General features: G+C 49.0%; 3 protein-coding genes and 2 long non-coding RNA genes across 9 annotated transcripts in view; 2 read left to right on the forward strand and 3 right to left on the reverse strand.

Annotated features, from left to right (window-relative positions):
* Positions 1-251: 251 nt before the first annotated feature.
* On the reverse strand, positions 252-4,084 carry PSMB8 (proteasome 20S subunit beta 8). 2 transcript variants are annotated; one of them, XM_054490855.2, is made up of 6 exons: positions 3,776-4,084; positions 2,449-2,596; positions 2,179-2,290; positions 1,642-1,771; positions 1,043-1,247; positions 252-560 (listed from the first exon to the last, which is right to left on the reverse strand). In XM_054490855.2, exons 1-6 carry the CDS (start codon positions 3,908-3,910, stop codon positions 472-474), a joined length of 819 nt encoding a protein of 272 aa, XP_054346830.1. In that variant the 5' UTR covers positions 3,911-4,084; the 3' UTR covers positions 252-471. The 2 variants fall into 2 exon arrangements, with proteins under 2 accessions (XP_054346830.1, XP_054346829.2); XM_054490854.2 differs by lacking the exon at positions 3,776-4,084 and adding an exon at positions 3,349-3,614.
* LOC134739710 (uncharacterized) lies at positions 3,585-6,000 on the forward strand. Of its 3 annotated transcripts, none has more exons than XR_010126685.1 (3): positions 3,585-3,771; positions 4,142-4,367; positions 4,915-6,000. It is a non-coding gene; the product is annotated as an uncharacterized LOC134739710 (long non-coding RNA). The 3 variants fall into 3 exon arrangements; XR_010126686.1 differs by having other exon boundaries at positions 3,634-3,771; positions 4,067-4,367; XR_010126684.1 differs by having other exon boundaries at positions 3,686-3,771; positions 4,231-4,367.
* TAP1 (transporter 1, ATP binding cassette subfamily B member) lies at positions 4,706-13,752 on the reverse strand. Its single transcript, XM_054490853.2, has 11 exons — positions 12,721-13,752; positions 12,077-12,191; positions 11,798-11,928; positions 10,454-10,659; positions 9,827-10,024; positions 8,505-8,633; positions 8,157-8,345; positions 7,425-7,598; positions 7,018-7,180; positions 6,563-6,699; positions 4,706-5,282 (listed from the first exon to the last, which is right to left on the reverse strand). The coding sequence occupies exons 1-11, from the start codon at positions 13,496-13,498 to the stop codon at positions 5,076-5,078; spliced, it is 2,427 nt and encodes an 808-aa protein (XP_054346828.1). The 5' UTR covers positions 13,499-13,752; the 3' UTR covers positions 4,706-5,075.
* Positions 13,503-19,253, forward strand: PSMB9 (proteasome 20S subunit beta 9). 2 transcript variants are annotated; one of them, XM_063666086.1, is made up of 6 exons: positions 13,503-13,763; positions 15,826-15,893; positions 16,948-17,079; positions 17,671-17,800; positions 18,030-18,171; positions 19,073-19,253. In XM_063666086.1, exons 2-6 carry the CDS (start codon positions 15,835-15,837, stop codon positions 19,198-19,200), a joined length of 591 nt encoding a protein of 196 aa, XP_063522156.1. In that variant the 5' UTR covers positions 13,503-13,763; positions 15,826-15,834; the 3' UTR covers positions 19,201-19,253. The 2 variants fall into 2 exon arrangements, with proteins under 2 accessions (XP_063522156.1, XP_054346831.1); XM_054490856.2 differs by lacking the exon at positions 13,503-13,763 and adding an exon at positions 13,837-13,967.
* Positions 16,976-20,705, reverse strand: part of LOC134739711 (uncharacterized) — a 31,283-nt gene continuing 27,553 nt past the window's right edge. Inside the window, exon 2 of the long non-coding RNA XR_010126687.1 lies at positions 16,976-17,233. This is a non-coding gene — a long non-coding RNA (uncharacterized LOC134739711). The remainder of the gene's footprint in view (positions 17,234-20,705) is intronic.

Genomic DNA, 20,705 nt, shown 5'->3' on the forward strand with positions numbered 1-20,705 from the left:
GTCCCCAGGTGTCTGTCTATGGAAAGGACCCTAACTTATGTGAAATTGCAAACAAGTGTCCATGGACAACAATGATCAGCCTTCCAGAGGTCTTGGAGAGATGAGTGTGGAAGGAAACTCCAGGACGAAATATGTGGTGAGGCCACATTTCTTAGATAGGGGTCTGAGTCCCTTCTCCAGAAAAAGCGTCTCTTTACTTTCTGCCCCACCCAACAACAGGCCCAACCCCATTCAGCCACAAGACAGAGGCATTTATAACCGTTTTTCTTTATTCTACTTAGTGGGGCACCCAGAAACTTCAAATAGAGAACACGCAGAAGATGCACTTCACCAGCCTCCTCTGGCTGCTGAGCCCGTACTCTCTCTTTGGCTCAGGCTAGGCCTCTTCTTCTCATGGGACTTAACGTGGCTCAGGTCCCTGAGTCGGCCAAGCCCTCCCGGAGGGGACCTGCCCAGCTGCCACCACCACCATTACTGATTGGCTTCCTGGTACTGGTGCAGCAGGTCACTGACATCTGTACTTTCTACTTTCACCCAACCATCTTCCTTCATGTGGTACACTGTGGACAAATGAGAAAAGAACACAGAGTCACCTTTCACCTCAGCAAGTTCCTGTCACTGGTGTTATGTTGAAGGCAGTAACAAGACACATGCGCAGGCTTAAAACCATATGTCTGGGCCTTTAATGCACTTCTTCTGACTCTGAAAATTTCCTCCCTACCACTCTCCCTCCTTCGAGTCTCTCAATCTTTTTTTTTTTTTTCTTTTGAGATGGAGTCTCGCTCTGTGGCCCAGACTGGAGTGCAATGGCGTGATCTTGGCTCACTGAAAGCTCCACCTCCCAGGTTCAAGTGATTCTCCTGCCTCAGCCTCCCAAATAGCTGGGACTACAGGCGCCCGTCACCACATCTGGCTAATTTTTGTATTTTTAGTAGAGACGGGGTTTCACCATGTTGGCCAGGCTGGTTTCTCAATCTTAAATCACCCCCCCACTGCCTGCCGACTCCTCCCAGGCATGGTGGTGGGAGCGTTGGTCTCTTACTATTGACAACGCCTCCAGAATAGCTGTCTCTGTGAGTGGCATAAGCAATAGCCCTGCGGCCAAGGTCATAGGCCTCTTCAGGGCTAAGATTAGGCCGATAGCCACTGTCCATGACCCCGTAGGCATAAGCGTTCCCACTACCAGTGGAGAACATATTTCCTGAGAGCCGAGTCCCGTGTTCATTCACGTAGTAGAGTCCAGGACCCTATAAGATGAAAGATTTCAGTCTGAAATTGGAGAGGAAGATGTTGGTAACATGGGGGTTCAAATGTGAGACATAAACAGTGAACAAAAGAATTAATACTACTACCACAAGAACATTGGAATTAGGAAACCACTTTGGTAAAGTCATCAAACTTTAGAAATAAAAAAAGAAAACTGTTGAAATCAACTGTTTAACAAAAAGGACAAGCTTACAAAACACATGCAATGATTCATATCTGGGCCAATAAATAGTCCATGGATATACTGGAACAGTTCTATAACCAAGCACTCTATATGCCATCTTGTCAGGGAGGGAGCAGGAGTATATGATGGGAAACAGATCTGTCATCCATAGGGAACATGGTGGGGGAACATGAAGAATGGAGAGCACCCACCTTCTTATCCCAGCCACAGATCATACTGCCCATAGAGAGGCCCATGCCCCGGTACTGGCACATCATGTTGGACAGCAGCTTGGAGGCTGCCGACACTGAAATACGTTCTCCATTTCGCAGATAGTACAGCCTAGGTGAGGACAAGGTGGAGTGAGGGAAGGGAGGTTAGCTCTTTCCAACTTGATGGGGCAGGAAATGATTAAAGAGATAAGCATTGGAAAGGAATTATTTTGTAGGATCTAAAGATCGAGAAAGATTTGGCATTTAAAGTATCTGAAACATACAAAGGCAGCCTAGTAAATGATACTATCCCACCAGGGTGGATGTGTCAGTGCTAAATAACTGACATACTATCTGGCTTATGAGTGGAGCACAGGCTGAGATTTGGGAGAAGGTTCTTACCACCAAAAAGCTGTTTTGTGAAATATGCTATTAGCAGTAAGATGGACCACATAGGACAAGAGTAAGGAGCAATGATCTGAGAGATCCAGGGATTAACCACTAGGCTAAGAAAGGAAGATGAGAGGCCTCACTTACCTGCATTCCTTGGCCAGCAGGCGCTCCCAGTACTGACAGTCTGCTGCACAGCCAGACATGGTGCCAAGCAGGTAAGGGTTAATCTCAATCACCTTGTTCACCCGTAAGGTAGCTGGAAGATGATGGAGTTTTGGGAGAGAAGGGATGACCCCACAGATCCCCCAGTGTGTCCAGAATCAATATCCACTTCCACTTTGCTGCAGAGTTGGCCTCCTTCGAAAAGGAGAGCCCAGCTCCCCAGATTCTGCCTGCTGGAGCGTATACACTCACCAATGTAGGACCCAGCTGAGGCCCGAGAGTCCACTGCTACAATCACTCCATGCTGGAACTTGAAGGCGAGCGTGGTGGTGCCATGGGCCATCTCAATCTGAACGTTCCTTTCTCCGTCCCCACCCAGGGACTGGAAGAATTCTGTGGGCTGATAAGAGAAAAGAGGTAGAGAAAGGCAATGAAAAATTCTTTTTCCTCCAGGAAAAGGTTTTAGGGAGTATGAGGGTGAGGAGATATGAAGAAATGATCTAATCATCAATAAATGAAACAGTTAATAACCAATCTCTAGAAGGAAATGGCTTGGGAGAAAGAAAAGAAGAGGCATGCCATATCAACCTTTTCCATTTTCCAGCATAATAGAAATGAAAGCAAGCACATGTTACCATTACTAAAAAATTTTGAGAGTGACTTAAAGGGTTTCTTCCATGCATAAACCATTCAATCCTCACAAAACACGTTTAGTAACAGTATCCTCACTTTACAGAAGAGGGGCTTGGGACCTAGACTAAGTGACTTGTTCTAAGTCGCGCAACAGTGAGTTGCTGAGAGGAGGCCAGCAGGCAAAGTTTATAGGTTTCCCAAGACACCACACACCTCCTGTATCTTGTGATAACCCCATGAAAAAGGCTCCACCATTTGTGTGTGGACAAGGGCAGGAAAGTTCTCTTGTCTTCCTTTGGGAGCCCCCACCTCACCTGTAACTGTTTGTCCTAACCTGCACTTCCTCCTCTCAGGCCCCATCCCCATGTGGCCTCTTCTTCGGGTCTGGCGCTCTCCAGGTCTGAAGGCTGCCCCCATCCTGTCCCCCGCGCTCCCGCTCTCGCCTTCTCCTCTCAGGCTACCCTCCACTCCTCAGCGCCCGCCTCCCTGCATCCCTGGGGGCTTCCCTGCAGCCCCGACCTGCATTCCCCGGGGTAAGGCGAGCTCTGGAGATCGCATAGAGAAACTGTAGTGTCCTGGGTCCGAGCGACGCCCGCTTCCCGCAACCGGGAGAGCCCATTCCGGCCGCTGCCCTCGGGGGGCTCCGCATACATCCAGTAGCGCCATGACCGCCCAGCACCCAGAGATCTGTCCGCTCTTGGAGGAGGAAGTGAAAGCGAAAGCCACAGATCGAAGGGGAGGGAACAAGAATCTTTTCCACATCCCCCTGCCCTTCCGAGAAAAGGACAGTTAGTGCCTGGACCAGGACTATCACACTGGGGACCGGCTTCTCTGCTCTCCCTTTATAGGGGTCGGGGGAATGAAGGGGCAAGGGTCTTCCGAAGAAAGCGAGAAAGGAACAGGCGCCTTCAAAAGCCCACTTGGCATGGGTTACAGTAAGAGGTACCTCCAGACCCGGGCATCCGCTGGAAACAGGGGTGGGTAGGGTTGTGTCATCTAAAGGCGCAGCCTCAACCAGAAGACTGGAAGTCAGCCAGGAGCTGGGAGTAGTGTCACCCGGGGTGGGGGCTCCTATGAGCATCACTTTACAAAGCCAGGAGGGACGGAAGTGCGAGGGGGCAGAGTCTTGGAAACAGGTCCTGGGCCAACTGCAACAGAATATACCCGCCGCGTGTAGGGGAAGGGGGCGCCAGGGAGAGGGCGCAGTCTCTGAATCTTTCCACGGGGTCCATCCTAGGGCCCCTCCCGGTTCAACGGTCTCCTAACCTGTAGTCACCCACAAGAGCGTGCCCTTTCTGCCCGCTCTTCCTAGCATTGCTCCGTGCTTGGCTGAGCACTGCGGAGTTTCACGCCTCTAAACCCCGCCTCTTCTTGCAACCTGTGTTGGCCTCATCTACCCAGCAACTGTCGACGTCACACGACCTGGGCCTCCCTGAATGGGAGATATTTACTAGACAATCCCGCCTACTGTTCTGAGGTTTCCCCTCCACGTGCCGCTTCAGAGCCAGGCGAGCCAGGAAGGACCAGCGGGCGAGGTGGTGAGTTGTGAGGGGCGCCCAGTCCCTCCGTTACCGCCTGGCACTTGCTCTGGCGGCGCGCGCCCCATCTGCCACCTCGGAGAGGCCACGGCTCTGAGCTGCGGCCGCTAGTGCCCTGGTGGGCCCTGTGGCTGGGGCCTTGCTCATTCTTGGGGGTGGGCGTAAGGGGATAGGGGAAGTGGAAGGGGCCTCATAGGAATTTAAAAGCTTAAGGGAAAAGATGATGCAGTTAGGGGGTAAAACATTGAGGATGATAAAAGAGGAGACACTCCCTGCTGAAAAGTGCGCTGCAAAAGGCAGTGAGCCGTTTGGTGTGCCGGAAACATAAGAAACCACAGTACAAAACACCAATTTTATTATAAATATCAAGAACCTACAGGGTGTTTATGGGCCAGCATATGCCTTCAGTTATGTTGAAAATAGCTGATCATCTTTCCGTACATTCTGAACATTTCTCAGTTTCAGAGTGCTGGCCACACCAAAGCATCAACCCCGGCTCTAAACCCCATTACACTAAGGAATTACAAATCCTGTGTTTGTCCTCCAGGAAGTCTGCATTATCACGAGGAGCTTGGAAAGGAGGTAACACACTCAAGGCAAATTTCAAGTAACTCATCCTAGAGGCAGCTGCCTACTCTGCAGCTGTGGTTCTCCACCACAGAGAGAAGAAAAGGGAGGGAGATGGAGTGTGCAGGTCTGAGAAGGCTTTCATTCTGGAGCATCTGCAGGAGCCTGCACCATGGCCCAGTAGCACCCCTTTTTCTCCATGAGCTGCTGGTGGGTTCCCCCCTCCCGGATAGCGCCTCCTTCCAGAAAGAGGATGTGGTCAGCCTGCTCCACCAGGCTGAGGTGCTGGGTGATGAGAAGCACTGAGCGGGAGTACCGCTCAGGGCTTTGGTACAGGAGCTGCTCCACCTGAGGAAAGATATCGGACCGTCAGAGCTGGGGACTACCCTCAGCCCAGGGAGACACCTGTGTTTCCAGGGCTGGGACTGACCTCACAGGATCACTGCTGGCTCTGCTAACAACCCCAAGGACACCAACGTTTCCCATTCTGAGTACTTCTCCGCAAACCCTTTGTTTCATTAAGGACTGTTTTACATGAAGGTGCAAAAGTAGGATAAAAATGAGAGTCCTAGGGTGAAACACGTGACAGAAGAATAAAGACTATTGAATAGTCCTCTTCTCTACCCATGGACTTGGAATTTTTATATTTGATTTTAAGGAAATATAACTTAGTAGTAAAGAGATGAGCATTCAAGTCAGGCAGACCTGAGTTTGGATCAAGGCTGCGCCACTCAAAAGCTATATGACCTCTATACGAGCAGCTTATTCAACCTCTTTTAGCCTCCATTTTGTCATCTGTAGAATGATGATAAATGCCTAGCTCAGAAGGATTCCTAATGAATAAATGAGTGACAGTGCATGTAAACAGACTAGCTTAATTAATATTAATATGATTAGGATGGGCTGAGCCCGGTGGCTCATGCCTATAATCTAGCACTTTGGGAGGTCAAGGAGGGAGGATCACTTGGGCCCAGGAGTTCAAGCCCGGGCTGGGCAACATAGCGGGACACTGTCTGTACAAAAAAAATTTTTTTAAATAAACAATATTATGAGGATGGTCTTTTCCTTATGTTTCGCTTTAGAAATTCAGTCTATAGGACTGGGCGTGGTGGCTCACACCTATAACCCCAGCCCTTTTGGGAGGCTGAGGTGGGCAGATTACCTGAGCTCAGGAATTCAAGGCCAGCCTGGGCAACATGGTGAAACCCATCTCTACTAAAAATATAAAAGTCAACCAGGCATAGTGGTGTACACCTGTAGTCCCAGCTACTCGGGATGCTGAGGGGAGAATCGCTTGAGCCCAGCAGGTTGAAGCTGCAGTGAGCCAAGATTGTGCCACTGCGCTCCAGCCTAGGCAACCGAGTGAGACACCGTCTTAAAAAAAAAAAAGAAAGAACGAAATTCAGTCTGTAGTTTGTAGATAGTCTCTTTTAACTGGTTCCAGGTGTCTTGTCTTTGCCTCGTCTTCTATCTCTACTCCTTGGGGAGGCATCCAATGGAACTGGATTTGGGGACTGAGAATTGCAATGCCTGGTTTGCATAATTATGATGTTAGTAAAACTAACAGAAGATGTATAAAAGAAGCAAGATTGGGTGGGATATAGGCATTAAGAAGATGACTGCCTCACCTGTAACTGGCTGTTTGCATCCAGGGCACTGGTGGCATCATCCAGGATAAGTACACATGGTTTCCGGATCAATGCTCGGGCCAATGCCACTGCCTGTCGCTGACCCCCTGACAGCTGGCTCCCAGCCTCGCCTACCTCTGCAGAGCAAAGGGCCAAGATGAGAACTGTATAGCCATATGTGTGCACGCATGTACATACACGCACATGCACACAGACACACTCATGCATTCACACACTCACACACACCAAGATCTGGTGGTTGTAGCTGGATAGGGGAGATTCTGGGAAGATGAACAGAATCCTGAGAATGTCAGGATGAAGAAGCCGTAGGAGCATGATCTTACAACTTCAAATTGATGTCCATGAGTCAGGAGGTACTGAAGGATAAAGGCAAGACTACTGGGGTTTCAGCAAAGGTAAAGATGGCTGGGTGGTGAGATAAGAGGAGAGAGTACCTGTGTCATAGCCCCGAGGGAGTCCAGAGATGAAACTATGGGCCCCAGACTTTACTGCAGCAGCTGTGATTTCCTCCATAGTTGGCTTCTCGGTCAGGCCATAGGCAATATTTTCTTGAAGACTTCTTCCAAATACTTGTGGCTCTTGTCCCACTGCAGCCACCTGAGATGAAATATGATGAAGAGTCATAGAACAAGGCACAAGGGAGTATGGTTATCTTAGAGATCGAAGACTCAAAATCTTTATTGAGAACATGTCACAAAATCATACTACCTCCCTCCTGCCCACACCACCATCTCCACCCAAGGTCTCTTATCACTCCCTAACCCCCCTTTCAGAGTGCTTAGTAAGAATGCTCTTCTTATTTGATGCTCCCTGCCCTCCTTCCTGCCACCTTCTTGCATACCTGCCTGTGCAGGTAGCGGTGCTCATATTGGGGAAGGGGCTTCCCATCCAACAGCAGCTGTCCCCCGGTGGGCTGGTACAGATTCTGCAGCAGGGCAGCCACTGTGCTTTTCCCAGACCCATTGGGTCCTACCAGCGCCGTCACCTCGCCAGGTCGTAGGGTGAATGTCAGCCCCTAGAGGCCAGAGAAGCACACGAAAATAGGCTACCAAGGCTTCTAACCTTGAGAGTGTCATTGCCTTGTTATATAGCATGATGTCTTACCCCAGAAGAAAAACGGGGAAATATAGAAACTCCTACCCTCCCACATGCACAGATTTCTGGGTGATGCCTCCCCAAGGAGTACAGATAGAAGATGCAGCAAAGACAAGGGCAGAGACCCAGCACCACTATGCCACACACTTGATGTCAGACACCACCAGGAAAGGAAAAATCACATTCCAAATTACAAAGGAAAAGGAAAGATGGAAGACTGGAGACACAGATTTTGCTGCAGCAATTCCTTGGAATGTGAGAGCACTCTCTTCGAAACCTCTTCTCTCATTCTCTTTGGAAGCCCAAACTGGGTTCTTGAGTTTGGGGAAGATTTATGGAACAGATGATGCTTACCATTGCCTTTAAAGGGTTAGGGAGGATATATGCTTGGCAGTAAGCAGGCTGAAGGCGGGAAGAAAATTTAGGATGGCAGAATTGCAGTTGGGGCCAGTGGAATACAGGGAGTGGTAGGTTGTACCTGTAGCACTAAGACATCTGGACGGTTTGGGTAGGCAAAGGAGACATCTTGGAACTGGACAAGGCCCTCCAAGTGTAAGGGAGTCAACAGACCACTGGGTGGGCAGCGAGGGGTGCGGTCCAGGTACTCAAATATTTTCTCTGAGGAGCCCACAGCCTTCTGTACTCTGGGGTAGATGGAGAGCAGTACCTAGAGGGAGGTAAGAATAGTGAAAGTGAGGTGGGAGACCTAGTCTGCTTGCCAGCATTATGTGAAGTGAAAAGGGTAAAAGAATGGAAGGAAATCACACAGATGGTGCTGGGCCAGAGGAAGGAATCACACTGGGGAGTGAAGGTGGAGGGACCTCACCTCCACAGCCTGGGTGAACTGCATCTGGTAGAGAACAAATGTGACAAGGTTCCCACTGGTTACAGCCCCACTGGTCACCAGCTGCCCACCAATGTAGAGGATTCCCACCTTCAGCAGCATACCTGAAATCTATAAAGAGACCACAAAAAAAGGGACTGAGGTAGAGAAATCTGGAGGGGACACAAAGAACCGCAGTCATTAACATAAAGGAAATATCAAGTCCCTTTCTCCCAAGTAACGTCGGCAGGCTCAATAGGCAGACAGGAGAATGAACCAGAGACCCTATGGAGTCTGACTCAATGCACATCATGGAAGTCACAGTTATCTTCACCACCATCACCACTATCACCTTGTCTGGGGAGCATTTTACTCTTCACAAAAGGCTTTCATTCATGTGATGTCAGCTAATACATGAAGAGCCTTATAAAGAAGGTTATATCACTCCATTTTTGAAAAATGAGGAAACAGTCAGTCGGGCGTGGTGGCTCACGCCTGTAATCCCAGCACTTTGGGAGGCCGACGTGGGTGGATCACAAGTCAGGAGATTGAGACCATCCTGGCTGACACGGTGAAACCCCATCTCTACTAAAAATACAAAAAAAAAAAAATTAGCCTGGCGTGGTGGCAGGTGCCTGTAGTCCCAGCTACTCGGGAGGCTGAGGCAGGAGAATGGCGTGAACCCAGGAGGCGGAGCTTGCAGTGAGCCCAGATCGTGCCACTGCACTCCAGCCTGGGCAACAAAGCGAGACTCCAGCTCAAAAATAATAATAATAAGTAAAAACAAACAAACAAACAAACAAATAAATAAAGAGGAAACAGTCTCAGAGAAGGTAAATTGGTTGTCATGATCACAAGGCAAGTAAATTGCATCATCAAGCCAGGACCCTCAGATCATTGGCGTAGCTCTCTTTCCAGTGCATCACAGATGTCCCTCATCCCTGGCTTCCCCTATTCCCATCACTCTCACTAACACATCTACAAGGTACCAGCATGAAGCAGGCCCAGGTGTAAGAATTTATGGCTCCCTGTGCTTCCCCTGAGAGGCAAAGGAAGGCCCTAGGACTGGAAGACATGCATCTCTCCAATCCACATGGTTGGGTGGATTTTATGTACCATACTGAAAGGAAGCCACCTAGCATCTTTAAAGAGAGGGAGGGGGCTAGGGACACTGAGTAGAGTCATTGAGCCTCAGGTTGCTAGGATAAAAATACTGAACCAACCATTTCCCAGTAAAGGAGGAGTGGGAGCAGGGTCATTGGAATGGGAATGGAGTCACAGCATCTTAAGGACAAGGGAATGGGTATTCATCTTCAGGTGCTCACACTAGTGGTCCAGGAGTTGACTGCATAGGCCAGAGCCTCCTTCTGGTTGAGTGTCTTCATTTCTTGCAGCTTTTCCCTAAATTTCTGGGCTTCGCCCTCCTCGTTGGCAAAGCTTCGAACTGTAGGCATGGCCGACAGAGCCTCAATGGCCACCTGGCTGGACTTTGCCAGAGATTCCCGCACCTGCACTTCCAGCAACTGCGGATACATGGACAAGAGATGTCACACGGGTTGGCAAACCATCAGGGACACTAATACCTGAGTTACCTATGTGGAAATTAAAGGTGAGAAGAGGCAGAGGAAAGGGACAAAAGAGAAAGAGACACAGCTATGCCCCTTGGATGCTAAAGAAATACAAGGAAGAGGAAAATGACTCAGAACGGGTTGGGGATCAAATTCTTAAAGACAGATTGTGAGGAGAAGCTAGAAAAGAAGACCCAGAGAGTATGGAGATTAATGTTGAGCAACCTGGGAACATGAGCAACCACAGGGACAGGGCATTCCATGAAGATGGAGAATCAGTAAGGGCTCCAGGAAAGTTGGACTGAAAGCAATGTGAGAGGAACTGAGTCTGCCAAGTCTGGGGGATGAGGGTCTGTGTAGAGAAGGCCAACTCCATGAACATACCTGGTACCATTTTCCGACCTTCTTGGGCAGAAGGAAAAGCAGAGGCAGGGTGGCCAGGGTGACCATGGTGAGGGACACTGATCCCCAGAGCATGATCCCCAAGAGACATAGGCCTCGCACCACGTACCACAGAAATAAGCTCAGATTCTCACTCAGAGAATCACTCAGGGTGGACGTGTCCTCTGTTACCCGAGACGTGATGTTACCTGCAGGGTTGGGGAGAAGAGAGTGAGGTGAATCAGACAGGTTCCAAGTGATGAGAGAAACTAACAATGTGCCAGGATGCCAGGGTCTGGGGCGTCAACGTGGGGTTCTAAGGAGGCTGCAGGAAACAAGGTTAGGGTTCTGCAGAGGTCTGCAAATCTCAGTGCAGGGAGGATGAGTGTTAAAGAGGAAAGACCTGACCTTCATTTTAATTATAAAGTTATTGATGCACATGTGAATTTCCATTTCCCTGAAAGCTTTCTGTTCCCTAGAGAACCTGTATGTCCCATGCTATACACACAGGCAGGAAGAGCTTAAACTGGTCACATAACAGAGATGGAGGAGGAGGGTGCTGCTAGGAAGCATGCCAAAGTCTGTGGAGAACTCACTGGGACTAGGGTTCTAATCCCAGGTGTGTCTCTAGCCATATGTAACTGTACAGTTTCTAGTGCTGCTAGAAAGTATGCCGAAGTCTGTGGAGCACTCAAGAGACCAGGGTTCTAATCCCAAGTGTGTCTCTAGCCATATACAACTGTGCAGTTTCAGCATTTAGGGTCTTGGCCTCAGTTTCCTTCTCTGTCAGATGAGGCAGTTGGTCTCTATGAGCTCAAAATTTCCAGGTTTGAAATTCTATGGTTTCTATCTAAGGATACATAGGAATAGATTTATGAGAAAATGCTAGATGAAAACTCTAGGTTTTTCTTAAGGTAAGGAGGACAATATTTTGCTCCTGAGGTATATCAAGAATGAGAAAAAACAATTGTGTGTGTGTGTGTGTGCGTGAGAGAGAGAGAGAGACAGAGACAGAGAGAGAGACGGAGAGAGAGAGGGTATATCAAGAATGAGAAGGAACAATGTGTGTATGTGTGTGTGTGAGAGAGAGAGAGAGACAGAGAGAGAGACGGAGAGAGAGAGGGTATATCAAGAATGAGAAAGAACAATGTGTGTATGTGTGTGTGTGAGAGAGAGAGAGAGACAGAGACAGAGAGAGAGACGGAGAGAGAGAGGGTATATCAAGAATGAGAAAGAACAATGTGTGTGTGTGTGAGAGAGAGAGAGAGTGGGGAGGGGGGAGATCAAAGCAGATGTATGAGGATATAAACAGTACATGGCGTATAATGAAAGAGTTTCAGGAGAAACCTGTTTGGTTCTGTTGGAAAAACTCTGTCTCCTGGCGCAGGACAGCCCCAAACACCTCTCCCTGCAAGTGGCTGTGCACGCGGCCCATGGTGTTGTTATAGATCCCGTCACCCACGAACTCCAGCACTGCACTAGAAAGAACCCGGAAAAAAAGGGGGTCAGGGTGTGTTCAGGGAACAGACTGAAGGTCCCAGGTATCCCCATATAAGTGCATTTTGGACAGCAGCCCCAACTTCCAACTCCCTCATTTGCAGGGTGCCCCATTTTCAGCCCCCAGACCTGGCTATGGTGAGAATGGACATGAGAGTTAAGTTTCGAGTGAAGGTATCGGCTGAGCCATCTTGTAGAATCCAGTCAGTGAGGCGGCCCGTAAAGAATGGAATGGTCATCTCCCCTGGAGAAAGAGAAGAGAGGTCACGCACAAATATTAAGTCTAAGTAGGTCAGTTCCAGTCAGACTGGCCCCACCACGCCTCCTCCCCTCACCATTATCCTGGAGGGCATCAGCAGAAAGGAAACGTCTCAATCCCGAACCTAAATAGACTGCCTTGGAACACACTACCCTGTGGTTGCTCTACCAGAACTTTCAGGATTTTATTAGGAAGGCTGGAGATCATGAAGTAGAAAAGCCTCCTGTTAGAGATGAGGATGCCCCGCCCTTCGGCCCCAGAGCAAAGGATTTCCCCGCTTCCGGCGTGGCCCAGAGAATCAAGACCCGGCCAGCAATGGAGCCCAGAACCTCTGGTCCCCGCCAGTCCAGTGCCGTTTCTTCTACACTGAAGTGGTGTTCCAAGACCCACGCTAGGAGTCCTTCTCCTGCTCCACATTTCCCAGAACCCACGCTACTCTACCTCACTGACAATTACCTTTGATTCCTGTCCCAGTCCCCTTGTGTCCTCCCCTCTTGCCCTGCGTTCCCCTTACCAAGAGAGGAGAGGACCACCAGGACCAGGAACAGCGAGAGGCGGCGCGTCTCCGAGCCCAAGCAGCCTAGAAGCCGACGCACAGGGTCTCCAGAGCCGCCCTGACCGCCGGGCACCCAGAGGCTCCCGAGTTTGTGCCACAGGGCTGCTGCGGACAGTGCCGCTGCATAACTGACGACGAAGGCGCTAGGGTGACTTCCCCAGTGCAGTAGCCTGGTGCTATCCGCGGACCCGGGGGCTCCCCATGAGATCAGCTCTCGGAACAAGGCAAGTCCCGGCAGGGCCAAGCCCAGTGCCGCAGCTAATGGCTCCAAAGCAGCCAGCCAGCCCTGGGCACCTGCGTTTTCGCTCTTGGAGCCAACCGTTGCCTTGAGGACCCCGCAGGCCCCCAGCCAGAGCACGGCCCAGCGGCTCAGGCCCACCGCCCAGACCCGGAGCAGCGGCAGCGCGGTGGGCACCAGCAGGGAGAATATGCGGGGCAGCGCGGTCCGGAGCAGCACCCAGTCGGCTAGAAGTAGCAGTACTGTCCCCAGCCATGCGAGAGAAGCTCCGGGGAGGCAGCGGCACCCGCGGGGAGCGGGGCACCTAGAGCTAGCCATTGGCACTCGGACGCCGTCCCGGTCCCGGCCGGGCCTGGGACTCTCCGCGCCCCCGTGGGGCCTGAAGCTCTGGGTACCGCCGAGTCCGCCCCTACTGGCGGCTGGGGGAGGGAACGGGGGCGGGGCTCTCGGAAAGTCCCAGGAACAGGCTAATCCTGCGCTGGCGAGAAGCTTAGCCATTTAGGGGAAAGCGAAATCGAAAGCGGCCGCCTGCTCACTAGATACGCCTACTTCCAAAAGTGGCCTGCCCAGACTATTTTGGGAGCAAGCGTGGAAATCAGATCTGAGAATCTTGGGAGCAGCCCTGGTGCCCAATTTTCTCCATCACGCACACCATTCTCGCCTCTCCCTGCCTCCTGCCTTTCCACTTGCACCAGTTTTCCCACCCCAGCCTCAAGGCGGGGCTGCCTCGTCACTTGTCTCGGGGCAGATCTGCCTTACACAGGTTAGCGCCGCGCGCAAAGCAGCTTCGCAGCACCCAGGCGCCTCCTGGCGGCGCCGCGAAGGGGCGGGGCTGTCGGCTGCGCGCTGCGCGCTGTCCCAGGTCGGAAATCAGTGCCCCAGGCGGCGAGGGGAGCGGTGCCTGGCAGGGATGCTGCGGGCAGGAGCACCAACCGGGGACTTACCCCGGGCAGAAGTCCACACCGGGGTAATGGGTGTGGGCTCGAGGGTTGGCAGAGGGGTGGAGGAGGTGCAGCGGCCAGGGGACCCTGGAAGCGCGCGCGGAGAAGTGAATGCAGAGACCAACGGGAGCGCAGGGAGGTCGCCTCTAGCAGCCAGCGCTTGCAACCCGCAATGAGCATAGAGTATTTCTTTTCTGAGGGGGGTCGTCTAGAGTGTCCGTGAAGGGACCAGGCACGCGAGGCTGGTGGAAAAGGGGGTGCTTTGACTCTTAGCTGGAAGCGTCAAGGGGAAGCTACTCTAAAGCGCTTTCGCTTTCACTCTGGTCCCGGACAGTGGGGGCTGGTTAAATCAAGAAAGGGGGTTCGGGATGGTGCAAAGAGATGAGGAAATGGTGCCCTGGGTGAAGTAGAACAGCACTTGGGAGAAGGAAATATAGGCACTTATTGAGAAGGACCAACTCATCACACAGACTTTTGATAAACTTGCCACTGGGCAACTCTTAGCCCAAGCACTGATAATGGGGGTTCTGTGTTAACCAGTGATGCCCTTCCCTAGCTTGACCCAGGAAGGCCTCTCCTTGGCCCAGATGCTGCCTTACTCCCTTCCCTGTGTCTTCCCTGCCCACTCCCATTTGCCCACTGGGGGGACTTTGGTTAGGATGGGCGCCTGGGGCAGATGGCAGCCCCAAGACTGGCTGGCTGGCTTCTGCTCTGGACTACTGCCACCACTCGTGGCTTGGGGGCGGCTTTGTTAGAGAGGAATAGCCTCTAACTTGAAGTTAACCCTGTTCTTTGACCCTCTATTCATGATAAGTCGGTCCGTTGGAAAGCATACTCAGAGGAGCGTCCTTTGGGGCCGCAGTAACTTAGGGCCTGGTAAGAAAGGCACAGTGAAACCACTTATAATTTGGGAAATCTCCCCTCACTGCCAAATGAGCAGTGGCAAGTAGGAAGTAGAAGTGAAAACAAGGGATAAGAGTTAGACCTGAATTTTAGTCCCAGGTCTACTATTAACTCTGTGTGACTTTGCATAAGTCGTTTGCATTTTCTGTGACTTGGTTTCCTCATTTGAACCGAGGATCTTTAAGGCTCCTTCCAACTCAATAGTAGAAAAAATGTGGCTTTATCTTCCCTCACTTCTTCTTGATTCCTTTCTTGACCTGGAAAAGTCAGCTTAAACTTCTCAGTCAAATTCTCTCTTGGTACAAATTTACCCCCCTGGCGGCTGAGATATGTATTTACCTCTTGATCAGAAATTCCATAACTGAAACTTTTATTTTCAATCATCTATGTGTTCCTTCCTGCTTCTCTCCTGCCTTGCCCCTGGCCATGCTAACCACTGCCCTCCTTGATTTTTTCCAATGTTCAGTAAATTAAAAGAGCTCACTTCTGATGAAATGGGCGGTGAGAGTGGAGGATTGTGGACCAAAAAAAAAAAAAAAAAAAAAAAAGACTGACCTTGTTTCCCAAGATCATAGTCAATTACTCTGTGTTGGGTCTGCACCACATCTGCACATACTATGTGCCCTTCCGGTGGAGATAATTTTCACTTGTGGAGCTGCTTCACTTCTACCTGTAGGAGCCTCATCTCCACCTCTCTCTCTACAGTGGAGAGGATTCCACTAGGCAAGTTGGAACTTAGGGACACAGTTCTTTTTGTGTTGTATCACAGCTGGGCTGTGGCATTCCCCTGCAGCCGGATGAAGCAATAGAGAAAGTGGAAAGATGAAGGGAAAAAAAGCCTGTACTGACAGTCAGCTCTGGCCTGTTACTGTGTGATCTTTGAGCCAGTCACTTCACCTCTCTGGGGCTGTTTCTTCTTCTCTAACATGAGGGCATCAAGGCTTTTCTTGCCCTGACATTCCATCTTCTGTGTCTCTGCAGACCACCATCATGGCAGTGGAGTTTGATGGGGGCGTTGTGATGGGTTCTGATTCCCGAGTGTCTGCAGGGTGAGTAAAAGTGAAGATGTATGCATTTGGAAAGAAGCTAATGGCCTCAAATACACACTTTTCTTACCCATTCATGAAATGACTGGTGAACTGGAGCTTTGGAGGAATGGAGTTGACCTTCCCCAAAAGCCACTATGATAAGCTATTTGGTGGGTGCTTGGGTCTCTGAATTTGTGGAGGAGGATCTGGGGTCTGAATGCGTATGTGACCTGTCCCAGTAGTGTACAGGGATGAGTGTAAAGGAATAGGGTCTGAGAGGGGGACAGGAGATAGATTTTTGAGGGTCTTCTTTCCATCTGTGCTTAGGGATCAAAAAGATGATTCTGTCAAGCAGATATCTGGTTTCTCATTTACCATATATTGAACTATTTTGTCTCTTCTCCCCCTCCTAACCAATTTCCTCACGTGCAAAATGAGTATATGGGGTTAGGTCAATATTACTTACATTATGTTCCATAGAACATAACTCTCTCAAGATTGTTAATAGCAAAGAAAATTGACGAGGCATATTTTTCTTACCTTAGCATTTTTTGCTTTGTTATAAAATCTAAGCCTGAAAAATAAGCCTAATTTTGATTAACATCTGCAGTGATTAATAATATCTGAGATGATTATTTGCCTCCTGCTTTAATCCAAGCATTAAACTTCATGCTATTCTCTTGTCAAATAAATTTGAGAGACATTGAATGATTACCCTCAAAAATTCCTGAGTTCTGGTTGGGTGCAGTGGCTCACATCTATAATCTCAGCACTTTGGGATGCCAAGGTGGGCAGATATTTGAGGTCAGGAGTTCGAGACCAGCCTGGCCAACATGTTGAGACCTTGTCTCTATTGAAAATACAAAAATTAGCCGGGCTTGGTGGTGGGTGCCTGTAATCCCAGCTACTCAGGAGGCTGAGGCAGAAGAATCACTTGAACCCGGGAGGTGAAGGTTGCAGTGAGCCCAAGATTGCTCCACTGCATTCCAGCCTGGGTGACAGAGTGAGACTGTCTCAAAAAAAAAAAAAAAATACCTGAGTTTTAACTTGGTGACTGTTGACTCCCTCCTGACAGCGAGGCGGTGGTGAACCGAGTGTTTGACAAGCTGTCCCCCTTGCACCAGCGCATCTACTGTGCACTCTCTGGTTCAGCTGCTGATGCCCAAGCCGTGGCCGACATGGCCGCCTACCAGCTGGAGCTCCATGGGTATGAAGCTCTGGAGTTCTGACTCCCCACCCACTAGAGCTCCCTCAACCTGCATGAATCCCTGTACAGTGTGCTGTTCCAGGAGCTGGACACTGGGAAATGGAAGATTCTTGTTTTGGCTCCTGCTGGCACTTGAATCTGTCAGTTTCTGCATCTGTAAAGTGGAGATAATATAGTACCTCATGAGACGGTTATTTTGAGAATCACGTTCTATATGTGAACACAGTTTAAAAGCTGTAAATCACTATCCTAATATAAATAATCAGAAAGAAGGTGATATTGTGACCCACCATATCAGAAATCAAGGTCCTTGGGACGGAAGTAATCTTATCTGCTTTTCCCCATAAGGGCAGGGCCTTTGCAGCCAAAAGAAAGTTGTGTGGGTGGGGCTGAGCAAAAGAGTGAGCAATTGAAAGCTTCTTACCAGTTGGTGGTGTGGGACTCTGGTTCCCCTGTACATGTGGGAGGGAGGCTGCAGTTTGAGCTATTGCAGTTATAGTTTTCAGGGGTCATTTAGCAGGGATGATGGTAACAGTATAGGAGAGTGAGACTTAAAATTCTATCAACCTTTATTCCTAATATTTCCTTCAGGATAGAACTGGAGGAACCTCCACTTGTTTTGGCTGCTGCAAATGTGGTGAGAAATATCAGCTATAAATATCGAGAGGACTTGTCTGCACATCTCATGGTAGCTGGCTGGGACCAACGTGAAGGGGGTCAGGTGAGTTTCTCCCAAAGCACTCTCTCCTCTGGGCTTCCCCACTCTCCTGCGGAGGGAGATGGAAGTCCTATGTCATTCTAGCAATGAGTTCCAAGGACACTACCTCTGAAAGCATAGTACTTTGGGGATATGAGATACCAGGGCTTCATTGCAGGGTGTAGAGACCACTTAATGTCTCAGTGGGAAGGAAGGGCTTGATGATTCTTTAACCTGAGGATCCCTCTCCCAGGTATATGGAACCCTGGGAGGAATGCTGACTCGACAGCCTTTTGCCATTGGTGGCTCCGGCAGCACCTTTATCTATGGTTATGTGGATGCAGCATATAAGCCAGGCATGTCTCCCGAGGAGTGCAGGCGCTTCACCACAGATGGTAACCAGCCAAGTGGAAGGGTACCTGGGGAGGGCTTTTAAACATGGGAAGGAAGTAGATTATGAGGAACAGGAAGAGAAATACATGGGTGACGATTTAAGTTAATGCCGGGCCTGGTACACTTTTAAGAGTGAAAAGGGGCAGGACAAATGCAAAGCTCAATGGGGCTCTTGGGCAATACGGATAAACCAGGGCTGTTCTGAGTAAATCAAATGAGGATACACAGTCACTGTGAGAACCAGTGGTGTGCTAAGCACAGTGGCTCACACCTGTAATGCCAACACTTTGGGAGGCTGAGGCAGGAGGATTACTTGAGCCCAGGAGTTTGAGGCCAGCCTAGGCAAGATGGTGAAACCCTGTCTCCACAAAAAACAATTTAAAAAAGTACAAATAAAAAATTAACTGGGCATAGTGGTGCACACCTGTAGTCCCAGCTACTCAGGAGGCTGAGGTGGAAAGATCATCTGAGCCGGGGAAATCAAGGCTGTAATGAGCGGTGATTGCACCACTGCACTGCAGCCTAGGTGACAGAGTGAAACCCTGTCTGAAAAAAAAAAAAAAAAGAACCAGTGGTGTGCTGAGGTGTGCTGAGGCTGGCTTGGGACCACTCACGAGAGCTGATTGTTAAATAGTCAAGGATTTGTGAGCTGCTTGTTAAGCTATTTGTAACTTGCAATTCATCATAGCGGGAGCATTTACACCACAGATATCAGCAGATGCCACATATGGAAGCCTTTTTTTAAAAAAAACTGATTTACCAGCACACCACTAAATATGCCTTTCTGGAAGACGAGTTTTGAGGTGAAAGCTGTAGTAGGCATATGGATGGAGGGGGAGTAAAAAGATTTTTGAAGCTAAGCCATTCTCTGTCTCCCTCTCTCCAACTTGAAACCCTCTGCAGCTATTGCTCTGGCCATGAGCCGGGATGGCTCAAGCGGGGGTGTCATCTACCTGGTCACTATTACAGCTGCTGGTGTGGACCATCGAGTCATCTTGGGCAATGAACTGCCAAAATTCTATGAAGAGTGAACCTTCCCCAGACTTCTCTTTCTTATTTTGTAATAAACTCTCTAGGACCAAAACCTGGTATGGTCATTGGGAAATGAGTGCTCAGGGAGATGGAGCTTAGGGGAGGGGGGTGTTTCCCTCCTAGATGTCAGCATATGCTCTTTCTTCTTTTGTCCCAGGTCTAAAACATCTTTCCTAGAGAAAACAAAAGGGACTAAACTAGAAATATAAAGAGCCCTATACATGACAGGTCATCACGTACTGAATGATTTTGAACTAGTACAAACAATACAAATTCTCTTCTTATGCCCAAGGGATGACAATGCAAGTGAGGTGATGGGACTCTTTCCTTTAAGGCTAAGACTGACAGATAGGCAAGACACCTACACACATGAGAATTAGCTAAGACTATCAGCAAACTCGCATGTAAAAGAATTCCTTTCATAATGCATTCATTCATATTAAAGAGCAATACATGAAAAATGCTTAAATATTTTGGGGCACTTGTGAATTTCAAAGAATAATGACAATAACCAAAAGAAGCTACATTTGTGGCATTGGCTAAATGTTTTATAAATTTTATCTCTTAAAATTCAAACCAAAAAAACCCCTGTATTCACACCTGTAATCCCAGCACTTTGGGAGGCCAAGGCGGGAGGATTGCTTGAGCCCAAGAGTTCGTGACCAGCCTGGGCAACATAGTGAGAACCCCATCTCTACAAAAAATTTTAAAAATTAGTCGGGTGTGGTGGTGCATGCCTGTAGTCCCAGCTGCTTGGGAGGCTGAGTGGGAGGATCGCTTAGGCCTGGGAGTTTAAGGCTACAGTGAGCTGTGATTGCACCACTGCACTCTAGCCTGGGTGACAGAGAAAGACCCTATCTTAAAGAAAAAAAAAAGAAAAGAAAAAGAAAAAAACAAACAAAAAAAACACCCAACCCTATATAGGTATTATTATTACTTCTATAGGACACATAGAGGTCTAGAAAGATTAAATCACTTGACCAAGGTCACAAGGTCACAAGATAAGTTCTGAGGCTGGGATCTGGGATTCAGTTTTATTATATGCCCTTCCTCTACCACTCCCTAAAACTTCCCATTCCCTCAATCCCCATATATCATCTTAAAGTGTGCAATAAATAGCCCCATACATTCGTTGGCACTTAGGAAACTGTTACCAGATGGCTGAGTAACTGTATTAAAACAAATTTAATTCTGCTTCTATCTTTGCCTTGCACTTCCTGAGTGACAGGAGTGAACTCTCATATCCTTTTCTGTCAAAAGATGGTGCTGAATGATTTCTAAGGTAGTTTACAGTTCCAACATTCAATGCCATTTTGCTAACAAGTGGGCAGTCAACAGGCATATTCAACAGAAATACTAGTAGGATCTCAGGCTAAACATACAAATTCAAAACTCTAAAACAATCACATCCCCCTGGAGTGTAAAGAAAAAATCTAAAATTACAAATGCCTGGAGTTGTTTCTAGCCATGATATTTAACTTATTTGAGATTTTAAATAGCCCAT

The sequence above is a fragment of the Pongo pygmaeus genome, chromosome 5 (assembly GCF_028885625.2).
Source record: "Pongo pygmaeus isolate AG05252 chromosome 5, NHGRI_mPonPyg2-v2.0_pri, whole genome shotgun sequence".
NCBI lineage: Eukaryota > Metazoa > Chordata > Mammalia > Primates > Hominidae > Pongo > Pongo pygmaeus.

Coding starts and splice junctions, on each gene's coding strand:
- PSMB9 (XM_054490856.2), top strand. CDS start 13,911: ATGCTGCGGGCAGGAGCACCAACCGGGGACTTACCCCGGGCAGAAGTC. Junction 13,968..15,825: donor GGGCAGAAGTCCACACCGGG/GTAATGGGTGTG, acceptor GTGTCTCTGCAG/ACCACCATCATGGCAGTGGA. Junction 17,080..17,670: donor TACCAGCTGGAGCTCCATGG/GTATGAAGCTCT, acceptor TATTTCCTTCAG/GATAGAACTGGAGGAACCTC.
- TAP1 (XM_054490853.2), bottom strand. CDS start 13,498: ATGGCTAAGCTTCTCGCCAGCGCAGGATTAGCCTGTTCCTGGGACTTT. Junction 10,025..10,453: donor AGGTCGGAAAATGGTACCAG/GTATGTTCATGG, acceptor ATGTATCCGCAG/TTGCTGGAAGTGCAGGTGCG. Junction 8,346..8,504: donor AGTTCACCCAGGCTGTGGAG/GTGAGGTCCCTC, acceptor ACCTCCCTCTAG/GTACTGCTCTCCATCTACCC.
- PSMB8 (XM_054490854.2), bottom strand. CDS start 3,591: ATGTGGAAAAGATTCTTGTTCCCTCCCCTTCGATCTGTGGCTTTCGCT. Junction 1,772..2,178: donor CTGCTGGCCAAGGAATGCAG/GTAAGTGAGGCC, acceptor GTCCTCACCTAG/GCTGTACTATCTGCGAAATG. Junction 1,248..1,641: donor TCTGTGGCTGGGATAAGAAG/GTGGGTGCTCTC, acceptor TTCATCTTATAG/GGTCCTGGACTCTACTACGT.